At 40.6% G+C, this 19,506-nt stretch overlaps 1 protein-coding gene across 3 annotated transcripts in view; it reads right to left on the bottom strand.

Annotated features, from left to right (window-relative positions):
* Window positions 1-19,506, bottom strand: part of DVL1 (dishevelled segment polarity protein 1) — a 2,262,785-nt gene that overhangs the window by 75,030 nt on the left and 2,168,249 nt on the right. For all 3 annotated transcript variants that reach the window (XM_044063185.1, XM_044063186.1, XM_044063187.1), the window contains one exon: window positions 14,307-14,513. In XM_044063185.1, coding sequence (XP_043919120.1) covers window positions 14,307-14,513 — 207 coding nt within the window. The remainder of the gene's footprint in view (window positions 1-14,306; window positions 14,514-19,506) is intronic.

Genomic DNA, 19,506 nt, shown 5'->3' with positions numbered 1-19,506 from the left:
GAGCAAATTGTGTAGAAAAATTTAAACTGTGGTACCAAATACATGCAGACTAATATTTTGGAGGAGGAATGAGGTTTAAGGGAAGCCAGGAATTGACCAATTTATGTAAAGCTGGAGTGATGATAACTGTATAAAGAATATATGTGATATATGGTTTGTCTTCTTTTATATAAATGCATGTTTGCATATATCTTAAGATGGATGGCTAAATAAATAAAGGTGTTACAAAAATAGTGTGTTTTTATGAGCCTCTGAGACTTTTCAAGTTTGGTAAGAAACATACTGAATGGAGCCCTGTACTGTAGAGCGGGTGTGGTCAGTGCTGAACACAGGCTAATGACAACATCTGTGGATCTACATGAAATATCACTGGCTACTAGTTTTGCTAAGCAGAAGGATTTCAAGACCACTGTTGCCAGAAGATAATCAGTGGAGAAGGAGCTACTGAACCATGTGCCTAGATCTCTGACTAGCTTTTTACTTAGTAAAGGTGTATTATCTTTATGTTATGGGTAATTTCTGCTATCTGAAAATCAAAAGATCAATACACTGTTTACTTTAAGACAATTTCCATATATCAGGTATTACCTAGGTTGCACTCTTTCTGAAGGGAATAGATATCTGAAAAGGTTTTAATAATTACACCCTGTCTTCAGTCCTGGTTATCATTTCTGAGATCGGGGAAGTAGATGCCAAACAGGACACGACCCAGTACAGAACCTTGACGGATCCATTCATTACTTTCAGTACAATCTTAAGCGGTACCTTCCACGTGATCTATGTGCATTCTGTCTATCAGTTAAAAAGCTTCTTACTACAAAAGGATATATGTTTAAGGCTGCCAGTTTCTTTACAATTCTGACATCAGGTATGGTTTCAAATGCGTTGGATAGAGCAAGACATGTTGTATGAGTAGTATAATCACCTCTGTCAACTTGTGTAACCTTCTTAAAGAAATTACTAAGCTTAACATGCATGACCTCCTTTGATGAAGAAAATTGTTGAAGGTCAAACTTAAAGATATGATACCATCCTTTGAATGAGACATTAGACCAAGACCCCATCTACTTGAGTTGGTGGTAACTGGTGGACACAAAAGATCCGATGACACATCAACAAGAATAGAGTGAAGTTCCATGGTGTCCAGGCCAAATTTCCACTAATTAGTATGAATACCACCTCAGGGGTACTCTGAAAAGTGGTCATTGGCCTAGTGAGACAAACCCACTCAGCAAAGTGTAAATATATAAATTAAATAATTAATGAGATTTGTTATGGTACACTCTACAAACTTTACAGATCAGGCTGATAACACTGATTAGGCTGTAATTTCCAGTGTTTGTGGTACGACCACCCTTGTGGAGATGGATGGGCATTAGCACAGCAGTGCACCAAAATTTGAAATCATATCCTACAGCTACCATAGGTTAAACAATTTAAGGGCAAGTTTGGCAAGATCCTGTCTGATGCCATTTAATAAGCACCCAGGTTTGCTGTCAGGACCTATGAAGGAATTGTTCTTCATTTTTGATAACATCTTAAGAACAACTTCTTTAGAAAATGGTTGGACGTGGAAGGGATACTGAGATGAAGGGTATTCTAAGAGGTATTTTGTGGGTGAGGTTTGCAATGAACTTTTTGCTAGTATATTTGTAATTTTATTTGAGTTGAAGTTGGGGGTCTTCATTAAGAAAACAGTTCAGAGTAACACTGAGTGTTATTCCTTAGACTGGTACTAAGTTGTCCTTCACTTCAGAAGTTAATCTCCATTCACACAGTACTTTAATGATACTCATAGTGATTTTCAATTTCTCTGTAATATTTTCTATTCTATCCTTATTCTGACTGAGGACTTACAGCCTTATTGTAAAGTTTAAGGAGTTTTTTTTCGATTTTTATAAAGTTTGTTTCTGTCAAGTTACAAAGGCAAATCATTTTTCAATTTCAACAACAGAGAAAAAAATCCAACCCTAAAACACATAAAACTTAAGAAAAAGAACAAGCAACAAGAAAGGCAACCTCACTTTTGACCACCACATTGCCACTGTGGTCAGAAAGTCTTTCTATGTGGCACTTCTCATTACTAAGGGCTTTGCATCCAGGAAGAAAGAGGTTATTGTCTCCCCATACTCTTCCCTCATTAGGCCAATCATTGAGTACAATGCTCCATTTGGCATGTACCTCACTAGACACCTGCAACAACTGCAGAGGCTGCAAAAGTAGCTCACAAAGAGGATCCTAGGCCTTAAACACTTGTCCTATATGGACAAACTCAAAAAACTCCAACTATTCTCTGTCTCATATCAATCTCTGCTTGACTTACAAAGCCATGTCTGACCCAGCTCTGTTAGAAATGCTACATCTAAAGAAGTCCCAATCCCTCTGCACCATACGCATTAGAGACCTCAACCTCATTACCGCAATCAACAGAATGTGCTGGAGGGACAGGTTCATAACCTAGAGACTGCCCATGGTATGGAATAGACTTCCCATACATGTCAAGCAGAGCAGCTCACTGGCCCTCTTCAAGAGAAATCTTGATAAGTGGATGGGAAATAGAAAATTCACCACGGGGATCATTCCAATGGCTCTACTCGACAGAGGCATTGGGAACTAAGGTCAGGTGGCACAATGCCAGGGTAATCCTATGGGCTAGGCTTGGAAAGGCTCCAGGGCCATTAGACTAGTACACACCTATGAACCTATAAAATAACACTTTTTCCAAAAATCTGCTAATGATAGTAAAATCCCTTTCACTGAACTGAAAAAAGGACTGCAGACATTGCATAAAATGTCTACCCTACAAGATGTTCCTCAGAACCTTTTCTTCCAAATAACACAGGAAATGAAGGCAAAAGACTACTTTACTACATAATGGGCACACAAAGTACTACAGAAAAACTCTTCTTCTGATTCTCCTAGTAGAACTTGCATCAAAATAGGGTTATAAGTTCCCAGGTACTTATCAGGCTACTGGTCTGTGAGGATCTTAAGAAACAGTCTTAAATTCCCAAGGTAGTTTTAAGCCCTTATATTTTGCATACAATTAACCCAGAGGCAGGCAGAACAATGACGTGTAGGGACATCTACTTATTGCCCCTATCCATGAGGGACATATGTCTTAAACCAGAGTAAATTTGTCGCTACATCCATTCATCCAATTTACATTTGAATGGAGTATGACAAATACTTCGTTTTATGTGAAGTGGAAGTCAATTCCATAGGAGAAGTAATATCTGTCTGTGATACATAACTGTCCCTCCAACACGTCTGGGCTTGGAAAAGTGTAATAAGTCTGACAGCAAAGAGTTTGCTGAGGATGTGTACACGAGAAAGAAGTCTTCTCTTAGTAGCCTCTATGATACATAGTAGAAGTATATGGTTTTCAGATGGCTGCATAATTTTTGTGACTAGGCCCTTATTTTTTTTTTTTGTGAAAAAGTGTTGTGGTTGCTCCAGATGTGATGAGTGTTTGGACATGTACATGCTAAATGAGGCATTATATGAAATGAAGAGACTGCTGAGAAAGTACAGTTGTGTACACTTACCATAAATGTAGATGTTCGAGTGTATTCACTGTTGCAGTCAACACATTTGGGTTATCCCTGCCAGGTAGCCCTCGACCGGCCCGAATACCAGAGACTTAATATTTCTGCATTGGTTGCTGTCGCTTGAGGACTGACGTCAGGTCGTCAGTAATAAAAAGTAAACCAGCCGACGCCATTACATCAGTTTTTCTTGCCCTAACCTGTCAGGAGCCCCCAAAGTAGGAGTCCAGGTTCTGGTGGAAGAACCCCACCAGTGGAAAATAAATACCAATACGTCCCTTGTAAGGAAAAGAGAACAACAAGGAAGAATGGTAATAAAAGGAGAAAAAAAGGGGGGGGGGGGCTGGCGGGTGGGTAACCAGGACTGCAACAGTGAATACACTCGAACATCTACATTTATGGTAAGTGTACACAACTGTACTATGTTCTTCATGTTTCATTGTTGCCATCATCACATTTGGGTAGATTCCCAAAGCTGAGGAAATGGGTGGAGGCTGTCAAAGAAGCTAGGGGCTGGCTAGGATGCCCTGCAAGACTGCAGAGGCAAACCCTGCTCTGGATTTGGAGAAGAGAGGCAGGTAGTAATGTTTGGTAAAAGTGTGAACAGATGTCCAGGTGGCAGCCTCCAGGATGTCCCTGGTGGGGACTCCTCTGAGGAAAGGTGCAGAGGTGGAGGCTGCTCTGGTGGAGTGTGTCCTGACCCCCTTGGGGGAGGGTTACCATGCTGTTTGTAGCAGAAATGGATGCAGTGTGCTATCCATTTGGAAAAGGTTTGCTTGGAGATAGCTTTGCCTTCTGCCCCTGAAGCAATGCTAACCAGCAATTGATCAGACCTTCTGAAGGATTTAGTCCTGTCCAGATAGTATCTGAGCTGTCTGTGCACATCTAGACAGTGAAGAATCCTTTCCCCCTTGTTCTTGGGATTAGGAAAGAAAGTGGGCAAATGAATGGATTGGTTGAAAGCCATACTGGACACCACCTTGGGCATGAAGGATGGGTTAGTTCTGAGGGATACCCAGTCTGCATGGAAGATGATGAAGGGTTCCACAGCCATGAGTGCTTGCAGCTCAGAGACTCTTCTGGCTGAAGTGATGGCCAGGAGGAAGGCTGTCTTCCAGGACAGAAATTTTAGCTCTGCAGAAGAAGCTGGTTTGAAAGGAGGCAGGGTGAGCTTTTCCAAGACAATGTTAAGGTCCCAAGCTGGTGTTGGTGCACTTCTGGGAGGGCCTCAAGTTGCTAGCCCCTCTGAGGAACTGTTTGATCAAAGGGTGTGAGAAGAGGGGCTGCTCAGTGGGAAAATGAGCAGAAATAGCAGAGGCATGAATTTTTATAGAGGAGAAAGAGAGACCACTGTGTAGTAGGTAAGCTAAGTAATCCAGGATGAGAGGGATGGATGGCTGTGCCGTATTGGCCCCCTTAGCCTGGATCCAGGTGCAGAACCTTTTCCATTTATCTGCATAAGACTTTCTGGTTCTAGGGTTTCTGGCCTCATGGATAACATCCAGAACCTGTTTACTGAGGATGGCAGAATGGTTCAGGGTTAGGGAATAAGCCAAGCTGCCAAACTGAGTGTCTGCAATTGGGGATGCATGAATTCCCCTTCCCTCTGGGTTAGGAGGTTTGGAATCTGAGGAAGATGCCATGGAGGCAGCGGGGACAGGCTGTGCAACAAGGGGTACTAGTGCTGTCAGGGCCAGTCTGGAGCTATAAGAATGGTCCTTGATTTTTCCTCCTTTATTTTGAGCAGTACCCTGGGGATGAGAGGTAGGAGAGGAAAGGCATAGACTGAGACGTTGACCCAGGGGAAGGACAGGGCATCCACTTTCCAAGCCATGCAGTGATGCTCCCTGGTGCAGATTTTGCTGAGCTGATAGTTGGCGTGGGAGGCAAAGAGGTCAACCTTCGGAGTTCCCCATTTCTGAGTTATTTGGGTGAAGGTACTTCTGTTGAGCTGTCACTCATGTGGGTCCAGAAGGTTTCTGCTTAATTGGATTGCCAGGGAGTTGAGAGAGCCTGGTAGGTATTGTGCTAACAGGTGTAGTTGCATGGAAGAGGCTGTGAGCCAAAGGGTCATGGCCAGCCTGTATAGAGGGTAGGAGTGAGTCCCTCCCTGCTTGCTGATGGACCACATCACAGTGGTGGTGTCTGTTTTGATCAGGAGAACACCTGGACAGAGAAGGGTTTGAAAGCTATCAAGGCCTGCTGCACAGCCATCATCTCTTTTAGATTGATGTGCAGGGGGATCTGCTGTGGGCTCTATTGGCCCTGTATGCACCTGCCGTCCAGGTGTGGACCCTAAGCATCTGTGGTGAGGGTCTGGGTGGCAGGGGTGGGGAGAAGGGCAGTCCCTTGTTGTGGGAGCATGCTGTTGCCCAACAAAGAAGTTCCATCTGAGGCAAGGAATTATAGGTAGAAGAGTTTCCAGGTCTTGAGAGTGTTGACATCAAAGGCTCTCTAGGTACCACTGAAGTTTCCTCATATGCACTCTGGCATATGGAATGAGGAGTATGCAAGAGGGCATGAACCCCAGGGCTTGCAGGAGGCCATGAACCCCAGGGCTTGCAGGATTTTCCTTGCAGAGAGCTGGGGCCTGGTGGCCAGTTGAGAGAAGTAGGCTGTCTGGGGGTTCTGTTTCCACGGGGCCTAGGCTGGGCCTGTTTACACAGAACAGGAAAGGACCAGTGCTTGGAGAGACAATGCCTTTAGCTGGACCTGTAAGAAACCTTTAACTGTTTGCATAGCTTTTGCTTTTTCTTCCATTTTTTAAGACCTCGTCTGCCTTAGTGCCAAATAAGTTATCTTTGTGCAAGGCGGCATCCAACAATTTAGATTTGATATGGTCTGTCAGGGGTTGCTCCTTAAGCCATGCATGTCTTCTAATGACAGATCCACTGACTGCTGCCCTGCAGAAAGCTTCTAGGGCATAAAAACCACAGTGCAAAGTGTGTTTAGTTACTTGACTTGCAGAATGCATTAAGTCTTTTAAATCTTTAGATTCTGCGCAAGCAGGAAAGGAAAACATTTTTGGTTTAAGGAGTTCCAAGGTATGTTGCTGATATTTAAGCATATGGAACTGACAATCTCGTGCCCTGATAGAAAGAGTAGCTGAGGTGTATACTTTTTTACCCCATCTGTCCAATCCTTGGGAATCCCTGTCTGAGGGGGTGGTATTCTTAGAAGAGTTTGCTTTAATCCCTTTTGGCCCTAGAGAAATGACCTCAGGGTCAGCTGTTGGATTTTTAAAAAGATATTTGTGTGAGTCAGGGACTCTGTAGTACCTACAACAGATGATATACCTGCACGAGTGGCTGGTGCATGGCTATACCACATCAACAGAACAGCAAAAAAGAAAAAGCCACCACTCAATTCTCCAATGTAGCCTTCTGGCAAAAAATATATTTTATTCCATGAAGACTGAATAAAAAATTAGCCCAGTGGGGTCATACCGGTTTTGGCAAAAGCCTTCTTCAGCAACCACACGACAAAAGTAATATAAAAGGCTATTTACTCACATGCATTTATATGCAATGTAATACCGCCCTCTAGTGGATACAAAATATATTACAAAACTAGATAGCAACAATAATATATAACAAAATATTTAAACATCACAAAATATCTGTGTGTACAGGAATCCAGTAGTAAGAAGATAGATGATGATCCATTGCAAAATCATTCAAAATTGGTCATTCAACCCAAGTGAAAATAGAGCTCCTAATTTAACTCATGTAATACATGAACCTCATTACTCTTGAACCTGATGCGGTCAATGACCATGAAGCTAAAGATCCCTGTGGGATGTCTAAGTATGTGTTTATATAAGGAACTCAAAACTTTTTTGTTTCTGATATCACTTAAATGTTCACCGACCCTTAATTTAAAGGGTCGGGAAGTCTGTCCCACATAAAATGGCGACAGCTGCATTGGGCTAAATAAATAACCCAACTGGTACTGCAGTTAGCAAAAAAAGAAACATTATAAACATGTGGAGAAATGTGAGAAGTAAAACTATCTGACTTGAGCACCCTCGGACAATATGAGCAGTGCCCACATGGATGACAACCCAGCAAAAGTTGCCCAGATACTGTAGTTTGAACGGGGGGATTAGGAAAAAGATTGTACACCCGTTTATAATGACTAAATAAGGAACCCAATGACCGCCCCTTCCGGAAGGAATAAGAACACCGATCCCTAATGTAATTATTTAATGTGTTATCTGACTGTAACAAGTACCAATGTCTTTGAATGATATTCATGAAACTCCTGGTGTTTCTGCCATAAGTAGTGACCAATCTAGGCTTCTGAGATTGGTCTATACACTTAAGATGGTATGATAGCAACTGTGACCTATCTTGTTGATTAGCAAAACGACTGGCCCTGGTATTGTCTCCTGCTTGATATCCCCTGTTCTTAAATCTGGCTGTTAACTCCTGTTGACGGTAGGCATACATGGAGGAATCAGAGCAAATTCTCCTGATACGAAGAAATTGTGATTTGGGGATGTTCCTGATGACATGTTGTGGGTGGAAGCTTCTGGCATGAAGTAGGGTGTGGCAGGAAAGTGCAGTTAGGACTCATTTGATTGAAGGCTGCTGGCACAGGATTCAGTGTTGAGCTTTTTTATTGGTTAAAGTGTTTAATTCAGTTTGCTCACTGCTGCTACATAAGCCCTCCATTTACATGGGTTTTCACTTCTTCAACAAAGCTCTAGAAAGTTAGGTGACCAGCCACTGTTTGCTGTATGCATGTGTTTATGCATAGTGAACCTCCATGCACCATAGCACACTAGTGAGCAATGGGGGTAACCATTGGCAGTTATAGACGCAATGGGTTAGCTGGCCGTGATCCGTCCATGAAGTCCTTAAATTGTGCCTAGCTACTCAGAGAGCAGCTCAGCTAAACTTCTGGCCCTTAAACAGTCCCCAAACTACCAAACCTACAATAGTTCAATACCATTTAAAAGACACCCACTAGCACTGACCCTTTATAGAGCACCCCCATTAGTATAGACCCCGTTTAGAGCACCCAGTTATACCATACCCCTCCAGTTCTTTCCCAACTGTGAAAGCAGGATTTATCCTAGCATTATGGATGGTCTGTTTCCCTCCATATCTCCTACCAGCCTGATTACGTGGGTATCCGAAGGCAGTGTAGCAACTGCCTCATGTACACTGACAACCCTATACTCCTAAATCACCCAAGTACAACTTGTGAGAGATGCAGCTACACTAAGAATTTGGATTCTTGCTCTCTCTCTCTCTCTCTCTCTCGCACAGAACAGTAACAATGAACAGGATGTCATCTCACATAATACACTTCCTAAACAAACCATGCACTCAGCACATAAACCACCACAAGCAGGAGCCAAGCCATGTGTATATAACTACTCTAGATTTACAATGCTGACTTTTTATGTCAGAAATTGTTTTTCTAAATGCAATGTTTTTATTCTGTACTTAATGTACCCAAACTTTTGGCACTTTTCTTTCAGAAATTGTATTTTCAAATTCACTGTTTTTACTAGTACTTTTGTACTTTCTGTAACAAAAGCTTTTATTTTAATTTTGTTTGCAACTTCTGTTTGTTTTTGGAACTTTTCTCCCCAGGACTCCATTGAAAACAGGTTTTTCTTGGCTCAATGGACTATCCTGGTAAACCAACTGCAAATAAATAAATAATAATAAATAAATAAATATGCAGAGGTACTTACCAGACACCTACCTAAACAATGGAGACCTTCTAAACACAAACTTGCTACACCTCTACACCTAATACAACACCTACATCACTCAATACACATAAAAACTCAAGCACTAGTGCTTCACCAAATAAGCCCCTAAGGCAAAGCACATGTAAACCAACATTTTTAGTCATATGTGACTCCACTGTGAGACACACAGATGTCCCACTCACCAGGCTGGACAAGGAGAAGGTTACCATCAACTGTCTCCTGGGTGCCAGGATCCATCAGATCACATATGCATTCTAGGCTTTCAACAAATACCTTTATGACTCCATCATAGTTCATGTTGGTGTGAATGACTTGATACGTACCTCACTGGACTATATGAAGAGAAACATGATTGAGCTCTATGAATATGTGTCCCAGGCAGGTATGTCCCTAGCCTTAAGCAACATTCTACCCTCACCTAGGATGATAACACAATATAAACAAAAAATGATTGACTTCAACAATTGGCTTAGTTACTGGTGTCATTCTATGGGGATCCAGTTCTTGTCAGCCTGGGGTGACATGACTGATGGACTACACTGATTTTCCAGAGATGGCACCTCTAGGCTTTCGTTTACTGGCTAAGGCACTTGCCTCCCCCATGGTGCCTTTTTTAGGCAAAGTCTCAAGAACAAAATTTCCGTTGTGAAAATATCACACTCAAATAAAGATTATGCTGTGAAACACTAGGAGTTTAAATCAGAAACTGCACTCTCTGGAAGCACTCCTCTCCCTGGAGGATGTTAAGTGGATGTCCAGTCACAAAAACTTGCTTCAGGACCACAAAGAGTACCCCGGTCTTGCAAGGCTACAGTGCCTTCCACACTTTCAGACCACAAAATGAACATGTGAGAACCCAAGGAGGAGCAGGAGTATCTATCTTCATCAGATAAATACACCTCTAGACTGGTAAGGCAGGAAAACTCCATGGAGTTACTCCAAGTTCAACTAACTGTGGGTAAGACCCCCCTTCAAGTCATCGTTAGATGTCAGTCCCCTTCAATCAACCAAGATACTCACTCTGCTTATTTTGACCTACTTGAGTCAATCAAATTACAACCAAACACTCTAGTTATGAGAGAGTTTAATTATCCCTCCATTGACTAGGAAACTTATTGAAAACCAACATGCTCACACAAAGTTTCCTGGAATTTGTTAACAACAATGCCCTGGAACAAATACTATGCAACCCCACAAGGGGCTCAAATATTCCCGACCTGGTCCTCACCAAAATGGATGACCATAGCACCACCACAAGTACTGGACCCTCACTGGTTATATCTGATCAAAAATCAGTCACATTTGAAGTAGCTATAACACCTGAACCCCCTTAGGTGAAATTAGTCTAAAAGATTTCACCAAAGCTAATTATACCCTCCCGAGGGAAGACATAAATAATTTCCAAGCTCCTGTTCCAACAGATGGCATTAACAACTATAGTAAGGTATACACAAATCACACACATACACAAACACTTACACAAATGTATTGACACAGCTGTACCTGATAGGATCAAAACAATATCCTCAAGAAAAACAAGCCTCCCTGGTGGACATCTAGCATTAATGTTATACGACAAGAGGAAGACGTTACTGTCTAAGAATAAAAAGGAAAGGTCCCAGCAAACACTCCCCTCTGCTTCAACAAACAAATAAGACAACTTGTAAAATCCTTTAAGGGCAACCTCAAAAAAAAAATTAGCAACCATAGCAAAGGACAACCATAAGGCATTCTTCAGCTATATCCGTAACATAAAAGGTAGGACCCAGATGTGTGCTGAACTAGCTGTTGATGACAACACACACACTGAACCTGTGAAGATAGCTAACCTATTAGCCAACAGGTTTGGTGAAAATTTCACCCCCCCCTGTCCCCTCCAAACATTACACAAAGCATTCTCTCTACATCTTCCCAACCTTGAATCTCCAAAGAACAAGTCATTAATGTTCTCTCCAAGAGCAAAAACAGTCTCTACTGGACCAGATGGCATCCCAGGTTGTGTTTTAAATGGTCTAAAACATGAGTTGGCAACTCCATTAGGTACTCTCTTCAATCACAGCCTGAGTACTGGTTTTGTCCTTGCTGAATGGAAAACAGCAACCTTCACCCCTCCCTTCATAAAGCGGGTACAGCAACAAACCCTAAGAACTACAGACCCATAAGCTTAACCAGCCTTATCTGTAAGGCCATGGAACAAATCATCATGGACCTTATAAAGAAGGATATAGGTGATCTCCAAACCCTTGATCCGACACAGTTTGGTTTTGTCAAAGGCAGGTTATGCCTGTTAAACCTGGTGGATTTCTTCAAAAATGTCACCAGAGCCATAAATAAAGGCAAATGTGTACATACAGCCTACCTTGACTTAGTCAAGGCCTTCGACACAATCACACATTGACGCATTATTGATAAACTCACCCAGTTGAATATCAACCCTTATGTTGTCAGGCAGGTTGCTAACTGGCTCACTGACAGATCACACTCAGTCAAAGTTGGGGACTTTACCTCAGCCAGCTGACCTGTCACCAGTGGGGTTCCACAGGAATCAGTGTTGGGCCCCCTATTATTTGAAATATACTTCTGAGAAGTTCAGGCCAAAACAGAGGGGTTGTGGCTAAGTTTGCTGACAACTGCAGCAATCACTGAATCCCCAAACAATTTCAATATACTTCAAAAGGGACTTACACAAACCAATGATTGGTCCCAAAGCCAGGGGACTCAAACTCTATGCTAAAAAATGCATTAACATCCCTTTTGCAAAAACGATATCCCTGCAGGCTATCATATAAATACTAATACCCTAAGTAACAACTCAGTAGTGACAGTCTCGGGAAGGCAAGTTGACTGTAGCCCAGACTTTGACCACCATGTGTCTGCTGCGGTAAGGAAGGCATTCTATGTTGCACACCTTATTAGCAAAGGCATTGCCTCAAGAGCAAAAGAGGTCATAACATCTATATCCTCGATCCTCATCAGGCCAGTCATTGAGTATGATGCTCCTTTTGGTATGTACCTTACCAGGCACCTGCAGCAACTTGAGAGACCTCAGAGATTTCTAACCAAGAAAATTCAGGGTCTCCAGCACAAGTCATACACTAACAGACTAAAGTCACTGTCACTATACTCAGTAGCATACAACTACCTAGAATATACTTGTGCTTGGCCTACAGAGCAACACTGGATCCAAACCAGTGGAAATGCTGCACATCCACAAGTCAAAGTGGACAAGGGTCACCTGCTCCAGGGACCTTAACCTGGCCTGTGACATAACTAGGACCTGCTGGAGAGACAGATATGTCTCTCACAGATTGCCACTCCTCTGGAATAGGCTACCAATTCACATCAAACAAAGCCCCTCTATGACCATGTGTAAATGTAACCTGAATGAGTGGATGGGAAACCATAAATTCCTGCTGGGGGATTTGACCTATGACCCTCCTAGATATGGGCAGTCAGTGTTAACTAAGATCTTGAGTTTAGGCAAGATCCTTTATATTGGGTTTCTCTAGTGTTATACTGGATACACATGGCTAGGCTTATAAAAACCTTAGGGTCAATAGCCGAGTAACCACCTATGAGCCTATAATCTGGAACAGGGGTTGGCATAATGGTTAGTGTGTCTGCCTCACAGACACAAGTTGGAGGGTTTAATTCCCAAATTGTGAAGCATGGCTAGGCTCATAAAGGCACTCCAACATTGCTAGCCTAGTAATCACCTGCAAATGTGTTTCACTGAACTTTATTTTATCACCGGCCATTAAACAAATATTGTCAATCTCATCAGGCCCTCAAGTCATTTCAGAGTGTGATGCCTCATGGCTGTGTTTAATGGATTCTACTTAAACAGTCCATAAACTTCCATATCCTTTCAAAGGTGTGAACTGCCACTTATCTGTCTAGCTTAACAGTTTCCCCCAAAATGGATCCCCCATCACTACTTTTAAAAATTGAAACAATTTCTGTAGTATCCAGCATTAAATAGTATCCAACTTTCTGTCTCCAAACACACATCCATTAAAAAATTATGAGATGGCATTGTTCCCATCTCTGAATCTTGAGGCGCTGAGATGACCTTTCCACCTCTTATCAATGCACCTGCTTCTCATCAATTGGCCTATTTTCTGTCAATTTTACCACATTACAAAACAGATCTGCCATTCTGTGGCAAACTCATTACCGGTGTTGACATTTTTTGTACCAGATACTGCTAGAAAAAGTTGTAAGAATGCTCATGTGATCAAGACTACATAAGATAAAGTGGCAAAAAGCTAGGAAATGGCAAAAAAGATTCTCTGCGAATTTATTGCTCCAGTATTTCTCTGGCTTTGATTGTTTTTCATTATCCTGAACAATCAGTTGAACGTTATATTTTTCCTGGCTTTCTTATGTTTTGAAATATACAAGTTGATGTCATCCACAGTGCAAAAAATATTAATATATACCAAACAAGAAATCTCAGTTCTACTTTTGCTGATTCTAATGAACAAAGTTGCCATAAAACTTAAAAATAAAGAATAATGTTCAGCAGATGAGTCTTGCCAACTTAACTGCTACAGGAATTACCAGTCTAAAATTAAACAAAGTTACTGCACTGAATATTTAATTATGATCCCTAACTAAAAAATGGTTTATCTGTTAAAAATTTTTGCATACATTTTTATTACATTTAAAGATTTAGTTTTTGGGACTGTACTTTCTTGTCAGCTTATAGTAATTAATTACATAATTTGTAATATACCACTACCTCTCTGCCTCTCATTTGTAGGACAGCTGCTGAAGTTTAATTACCAAATATCAACCCCCTGCCTGCCACTCGTGACTTAAACTAGAGAATCAAAGCATGAATGATAGTTTTAATGCAACTCTCAATAATACCAACCCATGCACGCCAACAAAAAGAAAAGAAAACACTTTTAGAAATTCAGCATGGACAGAGTAACACCAGCACGACAACACAGCACAGAAAATACAATTACAGTTGCGAACCCAAGTCATCTCCCACAACAGTTTCCTGCTGATGTGCTTACCTTCACTTTGCTGGCTCCCAGCACTACCACTTCCATAGCTGAAGCCGGGCTCCTGGTATCCTGGTGGGTAACAGGGAGGCGGCAGTGGGTACTGATATGGATAATTCTGGCCCAAAGGCCAGGGTGAGGCAGGATGAGGAAGAGGTGCAAGGATATCATGATCTGACGTTCCGCTTGAACCATCATTAAGGTTCAAGGCAGCCATATCTATTAGAATGAGAATGCATAAACAAATAAGCACCTCTAAGAACATAAATGCATGAATACATAATCTTAAAAGACCGCTATTCACAATTTGCATTACAGTTAGCACAGGTTATTTCCAACTGCATTTACTATTTTACTGTGAGACAAACAATATTTTCCTTTTTTGCTTGACCACCTGCAGAATATATCTATCAATAGATGGATAGATTGATTTACATGATGCTTACAGAGAAGATTCCAAGTAATATCGACACTGACTAGTGCACTACAAACTTGACAGAGACATCGCTGATTTAAAGAGTCTATTGCATATTTATAGAATTCCGGACTAATCTAAAATGGGTCTCTGTTCAGCCACTGAATGGAACTTTCATTGAATGTCTGAACACTGCACCCTATCCATCAAAAGTTCATTCAGTGAATGTTCATCTCATCGACTGGGAAAGTAACTAGTTGGCCACCACTTCTCTGTCTGCCCTTTTCCCCACAGTAGTGCACTCTTGGAATTTTTACATATAGTTGGTGGGTGTGGGGGTGAAGCCCCCAACCTGGGTGGGTTTGAGATACTGCAGTAGGGCACACATGGAACACAAATGCATAAATACATAATCTTGTATAATAAACAGAGTGTGAACAACAACCCAGGTGTCAAAAGACTGGCAGAGGTGAGAGGTGCGAACATCTTGAAGCCAGTTCACCAAAGCCAGCTCACCTCTGCTGAGGGGCAGTCAGAGATCAGAGATCCTCTGGACAACATTGGGATTCAACAGTAGACAGGGAAGTGTGGTGAAGGCTGAGAAGACTCGACTATATCCCACTGGGGTGTTAGGACAAGCATCCAAACCTCTGTAGGGTGTCCTTATATGTTACCAATCAAAACAGTTTAACAAACTTCTCTGCGTGAAAGATTTTAAATCCATATATATCCAGCTAATCACTGTATATTAATCAGATCAGATAATGGTAGCAGAAGTAGTAAACTTAAACTCATCCTAAGTAAAAAGATAATAAAAAATATATAATTTGAAATATTATACAGAATTACTAAGTATTCAAAAGTAATCTAAGCAGAGTAAACAATCTGTTTTCTGTCGAAAATGTACTTAAAGGATTTTCACTGGAGTCTGTGTACTTAATAAAGGATTTTCGACTGGAAACAGACGGTTTACCCTGCTCCTCCTACTTTTCTCTCCCACCCAAAGGTCCTCTGTTTTACCCTTCTCTATAAAATCAAATAATGGTACTATAATATCTCCCGATGAGTGCACAAAACTTCTTGGAGTTTTGGTAGATTACAGTCTCAAATTTGATAAATTTGTCAACCAAACGATTAAAACCATTCACAAAAAACTTGGTACATTATATAGGATTAAACCTTTTCTTACCCCACCTGCTAGAATAGCCATAACCCGTTCTCATTTACTCTCTACCCTTTTCTATGCCTCCCCTCTACTTACTAACTTAAACAAATATGATCTTAATAAACTCTCCACCTGTTATAACCACATAGCTAGATTTGCCACTGGTATGCCTTACAGAACACATCACTGTAAGCACCTAAGCTATCTGGGCTGCCTAGAGTTGCCTAGTCTATTAAAGTACAACCAACTAATAATGGCTCACAAAGTACATAACCAACCAGACAATATTCCTGCTCTTACAGACATTATCTACCCCCACAGTAGCTTTAGACCACTTTGCTCATCTAATAGATTGGTAGTCCAAACTGTTAAATCCAAAAACATGTTGGGTGACTCTCTGTTTGCCAGTTCTGTTGGTAAAACTTGGAACTCACTGCCTGATGACATCACTCGAGAGACGACCCTAACACAATTTAAGAAACGTCTCAAGCAGTATCTTAATAAACATTGGCTAAGCTCTTGCTCTATGCCTGACTACATTTTTGGGATACCTGTGTATTTATACTATGTAATGTATTTTTATTAAGTGTGCTATATCTTACGTCTTTGACTGTATAACTCAAATGTCTCTACTGAGCTTGTAAATTTAATTGTATATTTTTGTTATATGCTTATTCTTGTAACTACCTTTGGAGCTTTTCTCCCCGGGCCTCTGTTGAAAATGGACATGTATCCAGTCAGACTTTGCCGGTCAACAAATGGAAAATAAAATAAAATAAAATAAATAACTATAACAAAACATAGTGTAAAATCAGACAAAATAAATCAGTATTGCAGCATGCGTGAATCTCATCAAAATAAATCTAAATGCTTCTGGGATTCCACCTCTAATGTATTAAACCCAGACAAAAACTCGCAAGGATACCCATTCACAGAACAATCCCCAGATAAAACAACTGAAGAATTTAATAATCACTTTACACAATCCAATACCTCGGTTATGAATTCCACCAAATTAGTAAAAAAATTCCTCAAATTGAAAAATCACTACCTTAGCCATAGACAGTCTCCCATCACAATATTTACAAATTGGCTGTCAATGCTACCGCCTAACCCTTTTAATAAGAATACCATATTCCCACTATCTGGAAAGAACCATATAACGTGCCACTTCACAAAGAAGGCCCTTCTAAAGAGTACGCTAATTGCAATCCAAATGGTATACTACCATCCATATCCCAAATCCTTGACAATGTATACAAATTCAGCTACTAAACTATCTTATTGAAAATTACCTTCCCTCCCCTACAAAACATGGCTTCAGAGTGAATCACAGCCCCACCACTGTCTTACTACAATTTCCAAATAAATAATAAGAGAAACTTTGGCAACCTGCTCTTCTTCACTATTTTTTGGCTTGTATGAAGTGTTCAACGTGGTCTGACATCAACTACTATTACAAAAATATCTTCTCTGGGTCCATCTCTCTCTCTCTCTCACCTCCCTCTCATGGTTTAAAAGTTTGAAACCAAGTGAAAGCACTCCAAATTCACCAATAAATCCAGAAAAAGAGTGCAGTGAGCCAAAACAGGAAACCCAAAAATTAATTTCCACTCGATTTATTGACAACAAGACTATAAAACATTAACGCTTTTGAAAAACACAGCAAATACGCGTTTTCGTCCTCAATACTCGGACTGCATCAGATACATCAAAATGAATGCCATTCATCCCTTATATATCCAAATTAAAATCAATTAACCAATAAAATGTTAACAAAACATTTAAATGGGCAAACCAATATACTCTCTGGGCTCATAAATATTCATGAATCAAAATTTAATATATTTCCTTACTACTCAGTACTTATCAATTTAATGAAATTATTTTAAAAAATATTAAATATAAAAAAACATTCATATGTTACCTTCCATTTATAAATAAATAAATACATAAAAACATCAAATAAATATGAAAATGCATGAATAAAAACTGCATATAAAATCTCATAATGGCTGGCTCCCTCTAGTGTAGGAATTCATAATTACCATTAAATTCTGCTAGCTCTTAATTTTAATAATGGTAATATTGTTAAAAAATCATTATACAATGCCTCCTCTAAAACGTGCACGCTGATTGGCCAGCCCAACCAGCGTGCCCGTTGTAAATCCCTCAATATACTAATGGAAAAAGGTCCGGTCGCCCGGACTTTTTCCGTTAGTATAAAACACTGTCTCGCTATATTAAAAGAGTTTAACATAGCGACACAGGTTTAAAAAAAGCAACGCAGATCTCCGTTGCTTTTTGTAAAGCTGTCTCGCTATGTTAAACTCCTTTAACATAGCGACACAGTGTGTAAAAAGCAACGGAGATCTTGCGATCTCCGTTGCTTTTTTTTTAAACCTGTCTCGCTATGTTAAATGAGTTTAACATAGCGAGACAACTTTAAAATAAGCAACGGAGATCTCCGTTGCTTATTTTAAAGCTGTCTCGCTATGTTAAACCCATTTAACATAGCGAGACAGTAAAAAGCAACGGAGATCTTGCGTTCTCCATTTTTTATGCCCACAGCGCTGATGTACTGCGTAGGCATGCGCATTACATCAGAACTGCCGCGGAACACCAGACAGCTGCGGAAGGGCAGCAAAGAGGCATTATACAATGCCATTATTTAAGAAAAGTAATTATTTCTTTTCTTAAATAATGTCATTGTAATAACAATAACCACTTCTGGGTGTGGGTAATGCTGGATTTACCCACGGTTGTCTTTGTTTGGTCCCTCGGGCTTCACCCTCGGGACCAAACCACGCCAACCGTGGGTAAATCCAGCATTACCCACACCCAGGCGTGGGTTATTGCTATATTAAGACCTGTTTTTTTCCCCGCATCTAGGGTAACTTGCCACCATAATTCTTTACTTTCTAAAATTTCCTCCCAGGAACCCCCTCTGATATCTTGCCTAATTTGTTCCAATACAAAAAAATGAAAATGATATCCTACACAAACTCTGGGATGTTTGTAAAGTGCGTTAGTGTCTTTTGCTTTGGAAATATCGTAGGTATGTTCGTATATTCTTTTTCTTAATGTTCTTTCCGTTTTGCCTACGTAAAATGATTGACATTTTTGACATATCACAAGGTATACCACTCCTTTAGTATCACAACAATAAAAACCCTTACTTCTAATCCATCTCTTCCTACTCTCAAGATAAATTTCACCTTCATTTATTAATGTTTTATAGTCTTGTTGTCAATAAATCGAGTGGAAATTATTGTTTGGGTTTCCTGTTTTGGCTCGCTGCACTCTTTTCTGGATTTAATGGTTTAAAAGTTACTTATCAGACAAATATAAAGCTGTCAAGTGGCAAAGCGACTACTGCCCTTTCCTGCTTGCCACAGCTGGTGAAGCATGGGGATCTGTATTAGGGCCACTTTTATTTAACATTTTCATAAATGTTCACTCAGCAACCACATAAGCTACTTTGTTACAAAATGCTGATGATTCCACCTTAAACCGCTCTGCCTCCATTATGCACAAACTACAGGAAATGACCCTAGAAGCCTTCTCATCCATCCAAACCTGGCTAGGTAATTCAAAGTTGCTTCTAAATCCCCCCCCCCAAAAAAAACTAA

The sequence above is a fragment of the Protopterus annectens genome, chromosome 2.part1 (assembly GCF_019279795.1).
Source record: "Protopterus annectens isolate FY-2018-M chromosome 2.part1, PAN1.0, whole genome shotgun sequence".
Lineage (NCBI taxonomy): Eukaryota > Metazoa > Chordata > Ceratodontiformes > Protopteridae > Protopterus > Protopterus annectens.
Note: the sequence above shows the minus strand (reverse complement) of the source record. Positions and strands in the feature narration are given on the sequence as shown.